Source organism: Halichoerus grypus, chromosome 4 (assembly GCF_964656455.1).
Source record: "Halichoerus grypus chromosome 4, mHalGry1.hap1.1, whole genome shotgun sequence".
Classification (NCBI taxonomy): Eukaryota; Metazoa; Chordata; class Mammalia; order Carnivora; family Phocidae; genus Halichoerus; species Halichoerus grypus.
The window spans coordinates 137423045-137437016 of NC_135715.1; the positions used below are offsets into that span (position 1 = coordinate 137423045).

Genomic DNA, 13972 nt, shown 5'->3' on the forward strand with positions numbered 1-13972 from the left:
TATGTAATCAAACAGTTTTGGGAAATGCTGGAGTACATTTTCTTTTATAGGACTTTTCAGAGCCTTTAATATGTTCAAGTGAAATGACTAGAGGAGCACCTAGAATATGGCATTTTTGACACATCCATTTGCTATTCAAAATGCTTTTTCATAGAACATCTCATGGGACTAGTATTATTCGGAACTCTAGAAATCAAACCCTAAAATATGTTTATGTTTGTCATAGTTAAGTGCGTTTTGATGTTCTATTTGGTAATTTAAAGACATAATGGGGGCACCTGGGTAGCTCAGTTGGTTGAGCATCTGCCTTTAGCTCAGGTCATGATCTTGGGGTCCTGGGATCGAGCCCCGCTGTTGGGTTCCCTGCTCAGCAGGGAGTCTGCTTCTCCCTCTCCCTTTGCCCCTTCCCCTGTTTGTGCTCTCTCTCTCAAATAAATAAAATCTTTAAAAAAAAAAAAAGACATAATAGGAGTAGCAGCTAAACTAATATACTGGATAAGTTTTTTTTTTAATTATCGAAAAAAATACTGAAATATTTATCAAGAAATAACTATGAAAATTTTTATGATCTAAAATATGAAAAATTGGTAAACATACCAAATACTGCATACACACCTGGCAGAATTCACATGTAACTTGAATTTCATTAAGTTGAACAACTTATCACGTCCTCTTTTTCATGGCAAGGATACTGAAAAACAAAGTGGTTTCACACTGTTAAAAATAGTTCTGAAACACTACTTGAAACAAAGGAAATAAAAACACCTGAATAATTTTACTCTTTGGACTACTGCCAACCCCAAACCCTGTCACTCTTAAGAATCTTTATAAGAGGTAATACTGCTCCTACAATATGAACACCCATATGAATGCCTTAAACATAGGTATGTATATATCCAACTCCATCACAGAGGGTAAAAGGAGAAAAAACATTTAATTCAGCCTTAGAGCTGTGGTTGAAAGACAGCTATTAAAAGAGTAAAACTCCTGACTTTGGAAGTCTGATGAAAAAGAGGAGACGTAGCATTTTAGAACATCTATTTGGAAAGTTTTTAACTTCTTAAAATATATAGTCAGAGGTGATCAAGTTCTCAGCCCAATTCATCAAAATTCTATTTGTCCTGTAACATAATTGGTCTATATAAGCATCTCCCTCTTCACAGCCTTATAACTTATTTATTTGATATTAGGATTTTTTTTTTAAGATTTATTTATATATTTGACAGAGAGAGAAAGGGAAGGTGAAGAGGAAGACAATATCCAAGCAGACTCCGAGTGCAGAGTTGGACATGGGGCTTGATCTCATGACCCATGAGATCAGAAGCTGATGAGTCGGATGCTTACCCGACTAAGCCACCCATGCGCCGCTGGTATTAGTTTAAGAACAAGTACATGTTGAAACTATCCAGGTCAGTGGCCCATTTTAAAAACTCTGCTGGGGTGCCTGGCTGGCTCAGTTGGAAGAGCATGCGACTCTTGATCTCGGGGTTACAAGTTCTAGCCCTACACTGGGTGTGGAGATTACTAAAAAAATAATAATAAATAATTCTGCAAATACTTCATCTTACATTCACTGAAACTCCATCCAGTGGTGAAGAGTAACTATATGCTTATTCAAATAAGACAGTGATGCATAGAGAAAAAATTATTTTTCATAATTTTGCTTATAAATGTGGTATCAAGAATGTCTTGCTCAGAAAAACTGGACAATTCCTGTGGGGAAATGTATAAATAGCCACAGTTCTGAGTCTTGGAGGTATGGGTAATTTGGTATAGGAGATAGGAAGAAGAAAGTTTTTTCCCTGGTTTCCAGGAAAACTTATCTGGTAGGGTTCTATTCCTCCATTCACATCCAACTTTACCATGCTGTCCGTGAGAAAAGGGAAAAGAACACTAGAATAATCCAAAGGAAATCTATAAAAGTTATGCTTCTGTCATTACCCACAGAATGTGAGCTTAATGAGGGCAAGGAACTTAACTTTGGGTTAACTACCTAAAACAGTGCCTACCTCACAGCAGCATTTACTCATTAAATATTAAGGAATGAATAAATAGCCATATGATATGAACAAATCAAGACTTGTTCAAGACTAAATAAGTTTAGTCTACCTCAAAAAACTCTTCTAAAACCAGTAAGAAAATGCAGTTCATACTGCTATGAAAAATCAAAGCAAAATTTAAATTCAGTTAAGTTCAAGAAACATTTAAACACCAAATATATGCCAAGACATAAAGATGAAAAAACAGTCCCTGCACCTGAGAGACTTTTAGTCTAGCAGAAGAAGGGAATACAGAAATATAATTTCAACTCCTTTGGTAAGAATAAAAGTTAACACACTATGAGAATACACAGGTAGTGCAGGGACCAAACTGAGAGTTCCAGGAATGCTTTCTGAGTGAATCAGCCTGTGGTACCTACCCTTTTCTCTCTCATCTTTTCCACTCCCCCACCACAACTGTCCCCTTTCTCTACAAAAGAAGTTCCTTACCTACACATCAGCCTATTTCCTAGCCAACCAATAAAAATTCCCATTCCTTATTACTATTTTCTAAAACCTAGCTGAGGTAGTTGTAAATACAACAGCTGAAGCACCTTGAGACATAAATGATGGTATTTGTTTTAGGAGGCTTAAATGCTATCTCTTCCTTAAACTGAATCTCAAGCCTCTACATCTAGGTTTATGTCCCTTTTTTTTTAAATAAAGATTTTATTTATTTGAGAGAGAACACAAGTCGGGGAGGGGGGTGCAGAGGGAGAGGGAGAAGCAGACTCCCTGCTGAACGGGGAGCCTGATGCAGGGCTCCATCCCAGGAGCCTGGGATCATGACCTGAACTGAAGGCAGATGCTTAACTGACTGAGCCACCCAGGTGCCCCTATGCTTATCTCCCTTTTACAGCAAGGTTGGAAATATGCTCACAGGGAAAGGAGGCTCTGTTAAACTCTAAGTTGTTGGGAGAATTCAATGACTATAGAGAATTGTTAATATACCACACCACTCTTTGGCAAGCATCCAAACCTATACTGGTAGAAGAATCACTGTCATAAAGAATACCCAAGAGGGTTTTAGACAAAATGGAAAAGTCCTTTGGTGTCTCTAATCTCAGTCTTAACTCTTCTTCTAACAGTCCTTTATCTTCCTTGCCCTCATGATCTGGTGCCATCAGTTTCGTCTTTTCTTCTTTCAATCAACAAATATTTGAGTGTCCACTTGGGCTTGGCACTCTGCCAGATGCTAGCGATGTAGTGGTGAACTAAGATAGGTACCTGCCCTCAAGAAGCTTCCAGGATTGTGAGGGAGTTCACATCAGCTAATCAAGCATGCGGTGCAGACTTCTTTCCAGGTTCCTAAGACAATTCCATGTGTAAACATGTACATGTTCCCCTCAAAATGTTTCTCCATTTCACTGCTCTAAGGCATTTTATTTTAGAACCCCAAGCTTTAAGGTATACTTTGAATGTTGATATACTTTGAATTTTGTTACAACATAGCCAGAGCAAGTTCCACTATTAGGTATCCCATATAAATGATCAGTCTTACATAATTCTAAAAAACCTTTAAGGCAGAAGCTTGGGGTTCAGAAGGAGGTCACTGTTATTTCCTGATAATAATGAACTAAATTATACCCACTGAACTAAGACATAGTAAGGAACTTTAAATTTGCTCCCATAAAAATACAGAAGAGCAAAAAGAAAAAATAAAAGTCACCTAAAATATCATCATTTATTGTTCAACATCCCACAGAGTACATATTCCAGTCTTACTAATGTATGGAGATATGTAGCTTTACAAATTGTAAAAGCAGGGTTACAACTTTCTTTAAAATACAATTACCTAAATTCTGCCACATCATTAAATAGTAATATCATTAAATACTAGATGTCATTTTTAATGGCTATATAGTATTCCATCATACAGGTTATGATATATTTTTAACTAATTCTGTTAGTGGATTTTTTTTTTTTTTGCTTAAACCACTATTATTAGTGGATTTTTATCATCAACAAATATCCTTGATAACAAATCTCTGTGCAATATCTATAATAATTTTCACAGAAGGAATTTCTAGAAATGAAATGAAATTACTAGGTTAAGGAGCCCAGCACCTCTGGCATGTCTTCTAGGGCCAGTGCCATGCGGTGGTGGCCTGGTGGAGCAGGTCAAGCTGGAGGCAGGCACGGAGAGGACCAAGGTCTCCCAAGTGGCTGCAGAGCTTCAGTAGTACTGCATGCAGAATGCCTGCAAGCATACCCTGCTGGTAGATGTTCCACCTGGAAGCAACCCCTTCCAGAAGCCCAGATCCCGTGCTTTATTCTAAAGGCTTGTAGACAAGAAGCTCACTGAGGATGTATTTAACTACAAAGTGATGAATGACTGCTTCTAAATCTCAAGAAAACACTTTTCTCCAGCCAAATGACTTTTAGGTATTTCAGACTTTTCTGGTGGTCTGGTCCTATAGTCAAAATTCTACAGAAACTGATGAGTTTCTATTCAGATAAGGAAACTGGATGAAGGAACAGATCATGTACCTTATATTCTTGATCTAGTCCCAACTAACTAACCTTGACAAATGGGGTCCCAAAGGGTGAATTACTCAAGGTAAGAAATGGGACAATAACATTTTTAATGCTATATTGTGCTTGCCAGCTGGTATGCCTTGCTATACATTATGTATATCAACTATTATAGCTTGCTATTCTACGCCTACCAACAATACAGAAACTTTATGTAAACCACTTCTAAAAAAAGTAGTGTAGAAAGACCCTTTAGGACTTTTAGAATTATTCAACAGACCTATCAAATAAAATCACACATAATATGAGATGCCAAAAAGAAAATAGTAAAGAACACTTCAAGGAACAATGAATAGAAGAAAATGGGAGAAATTAACTCGCAAACCATTTCTTATAACTTAAAATACAAAAGCCAAGCCTCCATAAAAAACATATATAAGGATGTCTTTATGAAAAGCAGCTTAGACAGGCTATTGGGGAGCAGACAGTCCAGAGTGTCACTGCTGGGGAAGAGAGAGAAAATTGTTCATGGGAATGGAGAGTAGCTGGAGGGAAGTAGGAGGCGGCAACCATATGAGGTGAGGGATAGAGATGGTACCAGTCCAGCACAGGATACCAGGGCCCAAGCTGGAGAACATCTACGTGATGAGAAGGAGTGGGCCTGGTGGCAACAGGTGATTCATTATATACACACATAGGGATTGAGAGAATACAAAGATATATCAAGGATGTAGTGGGTAAAGGTAAATTCACACTATAGGTGACGGTAATTGTACAGAATGAATCTTGGTAATCAGATGAAATTTCGAGATACTGGTGTGAACCCACGACTTTCAACAGAGATATAAAGGTACAGAAATAGAGATATGAAGGTATATATGATAATATGTGTGTATATATCTGCATATATGTTCATATATTTCCCTAGCTGTGCCTACTGAGAACACTGATACCCTCAAAGCAATATACCCGCTAGGCACCCAGATCTTGATGTCTAAATACCATTCTTCACCAAAAGGAACCTGGGCTCCTTCAAGAATTGTCTGGCTCCAGGGCTAGGGTAGGGCAAGTACAGGATGGGCCTTGAATATCTTTTGCAAGAAAATAAAGAAGGACTTGGTTATGAATTTGGCCATAAAGTGGTCAAATCTGAACAATTTCAGAATCAAAATAATGATAGTAATGGATCATATTCTGAATAAAGCTGGATTCCATTAATCCATACTGATATAAAAGAAATTCAACATTCGATAAGACAGGACATTTATATCCTCCAAAATATCCCCTGTTAAAATATATTTTAATTACAAAAGTCTGGCAAATATTACCTTACTCAAATGATCCAAGTTAACAAAATCAGAAATAAGGAAAACCAATATCATGTACTCCAATAGGATGCAATGAGAAGGGACATAGCATCACTTCTATGATAGTCATGTCAAAGATACATAAACCTGAATCTAATCATGAAAAATATTACACAGGGCGCCTGGGTGGCTCAGTTGGTTAAGCGACTGCCTTCGGCTCGGGTCATGATCCTGGAGTCCCGGGATCGGGATCGAGTCCCACATCAGGCTCCCTGCTCAGCAGGGAGTCTGCTTCTCCCTCTGACCCTCCTCCCTCTCATGCTCTCTGTCTCTCATTCTCTCTCTCGCAAATAAATAAAATCTTAAAAAAAAAAAAAATTACACAACCCCAAATTGAGGCAAACTCTTCAAAACAACTGGACTTTAATTTTCTAAGGTGCCCAAGTCATCAAACTCAAGGAAAGACTGATGAACTATTTCAGATTAAAAAAGATGAGTGAGACATGACAACTAACTGCAATGTGAATTCGAGACAGAAATCTTTTGCTATAAAAGGACATTATTGGAACAACTGGCAAAACTTAAATGTAATTTGCAGATTAGATGGTAGCAATAGATCAATATCAATTTATTGATTTTCAGGGATGTATTGTGGTTTTGTAGGAAAATGTCTTACTGTAGAAAAGAAAGTATTTGGGGTAATGGGACATCTTGCTGGCAACTCACTCTTAAAAGTTTCTGAACTAAAAAATTAAAAATGGAAAACTTATAGAAGTTCAAATTATAGTCATTTGCACTATAATAATATACTATATAACCATTATATAATTAGTGTTATGTAGTGTTTAGGAGTAGTTATGAGAAAAATACTATACAACATGGATTCTCTAATGATTCTCTGCTTGTTTCTGGTTTATAACTTTCATGTTATTGGATGTCAAAGAGTAAAAAAATCACTTCTATACTGCAAGGTTAAGAGCAAACAGAATCATGACAGAACAATTACCATACCTGAATAAAAACTCAAGAGATGATATCAGACAATTACTTGTCCTATTAGTTCCTTTTTTTAAAATATGGAATGTGTTAAGCAAGATGATCTTTTAGGTCATAATATCAGAATTCAAAATGGCATGGGAATAGTATCATTCAAATGATTCAGCTGATAAAAATACTTGGTGTTGGGACGCCTGGGTGGCTCAGTCAGTTAAGCGGCTGCCTTCAGCTCAAGTCATGGTCCCGGGGTCCTGGGATCAAGTCCCACATCAGGCTCCTTGCTCAGCAGGGAGCCTGCTTCTCCCTCTGCCTTTGCCTCTCCCCCTGCTTGTGCTCTGTCTCTCTCTCTCTCTGACAAATAAATAAAATCCTAAAAAAAAAAAAAATACTTGGCGTTTCTTCAATCTCTATCAGAAACAAGAAAGAAAGAAACCAATTTACTTCATAGAAAATAGGGTGGGTAAATGAAGCTTTAAAAATGGGAGGGAGGGCGCCTGAGTGGCTCAGTCGTTAAGCGTCTGCCTTCAGCTCAGGTCATGATCCCAAGGTCCTGGGATCGAGTCCCACATCGGGCTCCCTGCTCGGCAGGAAGCCCGCTTCTCCCTCTCCCACTCCTCCTGCTTGTGTTCCTGCTCTCGCTGTCTCTCTCTGTCAAATAAATAAATTAAATCTTTAAAATAAATAAATAAATAAATAAAAAATAAAAATAAAAATGGGAGGGAGTGGGGTGCTTGGCTGGCTCGGTCAGTGGAGCATGTGACTCTCGGTCTCATCAAGGTTTTGAGTTTGAGCCCCACGTTGGGTAGAGAGATCACTTAAAAATAAAATCTTTTTTTTTTTTTTTAAGATTTATTTTATTTATTTGACAGAGAGAGACACAGCGAGAGCGGGAACACAAGTAGGGGGAGCAGGGGAGGGAGAAGCAGGCTTCCCGCTGAGCAAGGAGCCCAATGTGGGGCTCGATCACAAGACCTTGGGACCATGACCTGAGCTGAAGGCAGACGCTTAACAACTGAGCCACCCAGGCGCCCATAAAAATAAAATCTTAAAAAAAATGGGAGGGAGCAAGTCAATTTCTGGTGATTAACTTCAAAAATTTCTAGATTCTTTTTTTAATTAAAAAAAAAAATAGTTTAAGTTTTTTTATTTAAGTGATCTCTACACCCTATGTGGACTTGAACTCACAACTCCGAGATCAAAAGTCGAACGCTCTTCCGACTGAGCCAGTCGGGCACCCCAAAAATCTCTGGATTCTAAAATGTTAATTTTACTGACCGTCTAGTTAGCCATAAAACTATAAATGTTATAATTTCTTACCTTTAAAGTATGTACTCAAGTTTCAAAGCAGATTTCTAAAATACGGATAATACTAAATGTTATAGACAATGTATAGCATTCCCAAACACTTCTAATACAACTACTTTATAAAATGTATTTGGAAAATATCTGACTGCCTATTTTGTACCTTATGCCATATTAAGAATAAGAGATATGGACCCTCTTACACTGTTGGTGGGAATGCAACTTGGTACAGCCACTTTGGAAAACAGCGTGGAGGTTCCTCAAAAAATTAAAAACAGAGCTACCCTATGACCCAGCAACTGCACTACTGCGTATTTACCCCAAAGACACAGATGTAGTGAAAAGAAGGGCCATATGCACCCCAATGTTCATAGCAGCAATGTCCACAATAGCCAAACTGTGGAAAGAGCTGAGATGCCCTTCAACAGATGAATGGATAAAGATGTGGTCCCTCTATACAACGGAATATTACTCAGCCATCAGAAAGGAGGAATACCCAACTTTTACATCAACATGGATGGGACTGGAGGAGATTATGCTAAGTGAAATAAGTCAGGCAGAGAAAGTCAATTATCATATGTTTCACTTATTTGTGGAACATAAGGAATAGCATGGAGGACATTAGGAGAAGGAAGGGAAAAATGAAGGGGGGGAAATTGGAGGGAGAGATGAACCATGAGAGACTGGACTCTGAGAAACAAACAGGGTTTTAGAGGGGAGGGGGGAGGGGGAATTGGTTAGCCCAGTGATGGGTATTAAGGAGGGCACATACTGCATGGAGCACTGGGTGTTATACGAAAACAATGGATCATGGATCACCACATCAAAAACCAATGATGTATTGTATGGTGACTAACCTAACATAATAAAATTTAAAAAAAAAAGAGTAAGAGATATGGAAAGAAAAAAAGAATAAGAAATATGGTCCTTGCCCTCAAAATCAGATTAGTAAGAACAAACAAGTATAATTCTGTGATATATATATAATAATAAAGATATACACAGGCACTATGGGAACATAGGGGATTAAGATTATGGAGCTGGTCATCTCTCCTCAGCACCCACACTCCCCTCTTAGACAGCCTGATTACCAGTGAAGGGCAATCCTAGAATATCCATGACCCAGACATACCTGCCTCAGGTGAACCAGGGAGACACGAGGGGAGACACTTAAGTTAAGCCAATCAGATTACCTCTTCAGGAATGTTGTAAAAAGAAAAAAAGCCAAACAAAGGTGCGCAGCAAAGATTCCAAATCATACTCAGGACTGGTAGACATTTACTATCATATTCATACTGATAAGAAATTAATGAAACCCAGAAGAGAGCAGGCACAGAAAAAGAGATGAGAAACCATGCAGCCAAGAAGGAAAGTAGTTTCTGTAATGCCTGCCTATGCTTTCTGTGACTGAATCATGCAAGTCTTATGTATTCTGAGTATGAGCTCTTTTTTTTTTTAACCTGATTTATCCAATTAAGTTTCTAACCCTTAAGACAAGTACATTGCCAAATGTGGAGAGAGGGTCTGGGAAGGCTACTACTGAAGTAGTAGTAGTCTCAAAGGTAGAGGCATCAGGCAGTGAGGGATGATGTTTTTTCAGCAGAGAAGACAGCAAGCATGCAGAATCACAATGAAGTAGAAGTACACTGAGAGATCTTTAAGAACTTCTGATGGCTGAAGCATGGGGATATAAGGCTGAAGGGAAGAGAGATAAGGCCAGAAAGAGAAGCAAATCTTGAAGGGCCTTTATTACCCTGGCAAGGAGTTTGGATTCCACCCTCACCACCCCCATCCCACTGCTACTCTGAAGTTATAAATACAAGCCTGTGCCAAAATGTTGAGCTAAGCAAGTTTTTCACATTTTTAAATGGGCGGGGGTGGGAGGAGAATAAGCAACAGAGACCATATGTGGCCCCTATAAAGTCTAAAATATCCACTATCTGGCCCTTTAAAGAATAAGTGTGCTTAATTATGCTGTAAAAAAATGGAAAGATTTTATGATGCTGAACTAGATAATCAAAGGGAAATTTTTGCAAGATCTAATAGAAGTATGGAGGATGGATTAAAGGCCAACACTATGCATCAGAAAGCCAGTACAAATTACTGCTAAATTCAGAAAAGAGAATGATGATTTGCACACCAACAGTACCCGTCAAAATGAGAGGAAAGGACCAGTTATAAAATAAATGTTTACGATAAGGCCTCAAAAGGCCTCCACACCATTGCATATGGACTGACCCCTGCCTTCTACCCCAGTCTTATGCTACTCCTTAATCCTTTGGCTCTAGTCTCATGCAGGCTTTTAATCCGATCCATCTCTCAGCCTAGAATGCTCTCACTTCCCACCTACCCATCTTTCTTAGTAAACACTGTTCACCCTCCATCCACTATCTCTCTACCCTTAAGTTCAGATCACTCATTTACTTAGTCATTTAGTCAATACATATTTATTGAGTACATGCAAGAGGGCAGGAATTGTGCTAGACTCTAGGGTACAATGATACATAGTCCCTGCCCTCATGGAATTTACATTTTTTTAAAAAAAGATTTATTTATTTTAGAGAGAGAGGGGGGTGGGCACACACACATGTGGGGGGAGGGGCTGAGGGAGAGAGGGAGGGAGGAAGAGAGAGGGAGAGGGAGAGAGAGGGAGAGGGAGAGAGACAGGAAGAAGCAGACTCCCCACTGAATGCGGAGCCTGACACTGGGTTCAATCTCAAAACCCTGAGAGCATGACCTGAGCCGAAATCAAAAGTTGAACACTTAACTGACTGAGCCACCCAGGTGCCCCTGGAATTACATTTTATGGAATACTTCTAACCAAATCAGGATTTGAACATTTAAGTTGGTCAAGCAGCTCAGAAATTATTTAACCTATATATATCAGTGTGCAAGAAAAAGTTTGCCATCCTTTCCTCCTTGAAAAATTCCCTGCTTAAAAATTTTTACTTTTTCAAATACATTATACATATATATTTATTTTCTAAATTTTGTCCAAATTAGAGTAACTGTACATTTACACATGGTTTCTCTTTTGATCTGAACCTTCAGATTTAGGTACAACAGCACAGGCCAATCTGCTTGTGTATCTTGATATATCTGACAAAGTCTATCACTAGACCACCATGTTTTGAAAGATTTTGTATGCCAGATCACATTTAATTTATCAAAAATTTCCTTCCATTTTTAGAAGCTATATCCCCAAACTATAAATGGCTTGGAATGAGAAACCACTGTATTTTATATTTTTAACTTCACCACACTGTGGCTGACACACAGAAGACTTTCAATAAAGGTATATTTGAGGACTATATAACTTCCTATTAATGTTTCTGATCAGTGTGAATAATCACGGAACTAAATTTAGTGGATTTAATTCAATACAAAAGCAAATAAATGTTGGGGCGCCTGGGTGGCTCAGTCGTTAAGCGTCTGCCTTCGGCTCAGGTCATGATTCCAGGGTCCTGGGATCGAGCCCCACATCGGGCTCCCTGCTTGGCGGGAAGCCTGCTTCTCCCTCTCCCACTCCCTCTGCTTGTGTTCCCTCTCTCGCTGTGTCTCTCTCTGTCAAATAAATAAATAAAATCTTTAAAAAAAAAAAAAAAGCAAATAAATGTTGACATTTTAGTTAGCATGTACAGCCTTCAAACGGGCAATACTTTTTGTCCAAAATATTTTTGGACTATAGAAAATACTTCAGGGTGTTTGGCTGGCTCAGTAGGTAGAGCATGTGACTCTTGATCTTGGGGTCATGAGTTTAGGCCCCATATTGGGCGTAGAGCTTACTTAAAAAAAAAAAAAAGAAAATACTTCAAGGAGTAACTCTTGTTACTATCTGTTATAAAATCCTAGAAGAATTGGGACTTTCATATGCGGACCCTTTGCTATAGAGAATTCCCTAGTCAGATAAGTTTAGGAGGCTCTGAGTTAAAATTAAACAATTTGGGACGCCTGGGTGGCTCAGTCAGTTAAGCGTCTGCCTTCAGCTCAGGTCATGATCCCAGGGTCCTGGGATCGAGTACCCTCATCAGGCTCCTTGCTCAGCGGGGAGCCTGCTTCTTCTTCTGCCTGCTGCTCCCCCTGCTTGTGCTCTCTCTCTGACAAATAAAATCTTTCAAAAACAATTAAACAATTTAATATTAAGTCTTCAATGTTCTTTTATTTTTTATTTTATTTTTTGTGGAAGCTTTTATTTATTTATTCGGCAGAGAGAGACACAGCGAGAGAGGGAACACAAGCAGGGGGAGAGGAGAGGGAGAAGCAGGCTATTTTTACTGAATACTATCAATATGGTAGGACACTAGCACCCTGAGGATACTATCTGGAAGCATCTGTTGAACTCAGTAATATTTGAGAGACAATTGGAAAATAAAAAACCACTTTTGCATTAAAAGCTTAAAATCTCTTACCTTTCTAACTGGTGGGCCATGAGCTTTATTCACTGCTGCCAGGAATCCCTTAGCTCTAATCAAGTAAGCAGTGCTTCTCAAGTTTCCATCTGAGTCTCCCTAGGGCAAAGGAAAGGCAGAAAAGAGATTGAACTCCTTACTCTGTGAGATCTGAGGAAATAGGCTCATGCAGTTGAACTCCGACACAAAAATTTTTAAGCATTTACTTTATATTTAAAAATGTATGTGAAGTTTGCCTTTCATTCCATTATTTTCTGATATAAAAATTAAGGTTCCCTCCAAAAGTTTCAATGCTCCAGGAAGATGTTTATCCTGTGGTTGCCTGTAACTCCTAGCAAAATGCCACCTAAAGGTGTAACAGCTTCAAAGACGGAAGTACAGCAGCGGAATCTTGGTGAAAGGAGAAAAATGAAGCTTTTTAATAGAAGGGAGGGGTAGTCATAGATAACTGGTGAAATGGCAGTGCTGAATCTGAGCATCAAAATTCTAAGTGGAGATGATAATATATGTTTTTTTTTCTTTTCTTCCAAGTTTTTATTTAGAGATGAAAATTTTTTGTGCGTCAGTGCTGCACCATACCATCCAGGGGACCCAGTTCATATGCTTTTCATTTGGAAACAGCTTGATTTTTTTATACCTGTATCAGCTGGATTGGGTTCAGCTATGAGTGACAGAAAACTCAAAATTTGTTAACAATAGCTTAAATGATTCAGAAGTTTATTTCTTTCACATAAAAGCACAGGCAATCCCAAACCATGATCATTATGAACCCAGGCTCCTTCTATTTTGTTGTTTTGCCATCCTCAACATGTGGTATCCCCTTCATGGTTTAAAATAACTGCTTAAGGTCTAACCATAACACCTGCTGATCAGACAGCAGGAAGGAGAATGAGAAGATGAGCAATAGTCTCCTATTTAGGAAATTTTCCAACAGCTCACAGGAAACGTCTATTTACATTCCATACACCAGAACTTAAGTCACAACAGCTATACCTAGCTGAGAAATAAATTCTTTATTTCACCATATGCTCAGCTAAAAACTGGAGCATCAATAATAAAGAAAAAGAAGAAAATGAATACTGGTCAACATTTCTGTCATCATACTCTCTCACCCTAAAATATAGGATGGTGGGATACCTTGTAGAAATGTCTTAGCAGTCCACTGAAGGGAGTTTTCAAAAGCAGAAAGTCCTGCCAGTGGCCAAGGAGCAAGACCAGTGTTCATAAAGAACTTCTCTAAATATAAAAGGCCAATCTGTAGGTGACAGAGAAAAAAGAGAAAAATCTGAAGACCAGAATAACAATGCAATAGCAAAGAAACAACCTAAATAAGTTGTAGTTTGGGAGAATAAACTCACATGTGAGGTCCACAAAACTCAGAAATGATTAACACAGGGCCATTATATAAGTAATGGAGTGCCCAAGCGGAGTCTGGGTAATAACC

The 13972-nt window shown here is 38.6% G+C and overlaps 1 protein-coding gene across 6 annotated transcripts in view; it reads right to left on the minus strand.

Annotated features, from left to right (window-relative positions):
- The window catches only part of ATF2 (activating transcription factor 2), an 87406-nt gene that overhangs the window by 59346 nt on the left and 14088 nt on the right, over positions 1 to 13972 (minus strand). For 3 of the 6 annotated variants that reach the window (XM_036081527.2, XM_036081520.2, XM_036081521.2), the window contains exons 2-3: positions 12529 to 12627; positions 616 to 691 (exon numbers count right to left, since the gene is read on the minus strand). Coding sequence is in view for 5 of the 6 variants with exons in the window: in XM_036081520.2 (XP_035937413.1) it covers positions 616 to 647 (32 nt within the window). In the remaining variant the exon portion in view is untranslated. The remainder of the gene's footprint in view (positions 1 to 615; positions 692 to 12528; positions 12628 to 13972) is intronic. The other 3 variants (XM_036081524.2, XM_036081525.2, XM_036081522.2) reach the window with 2 other exon arrangements.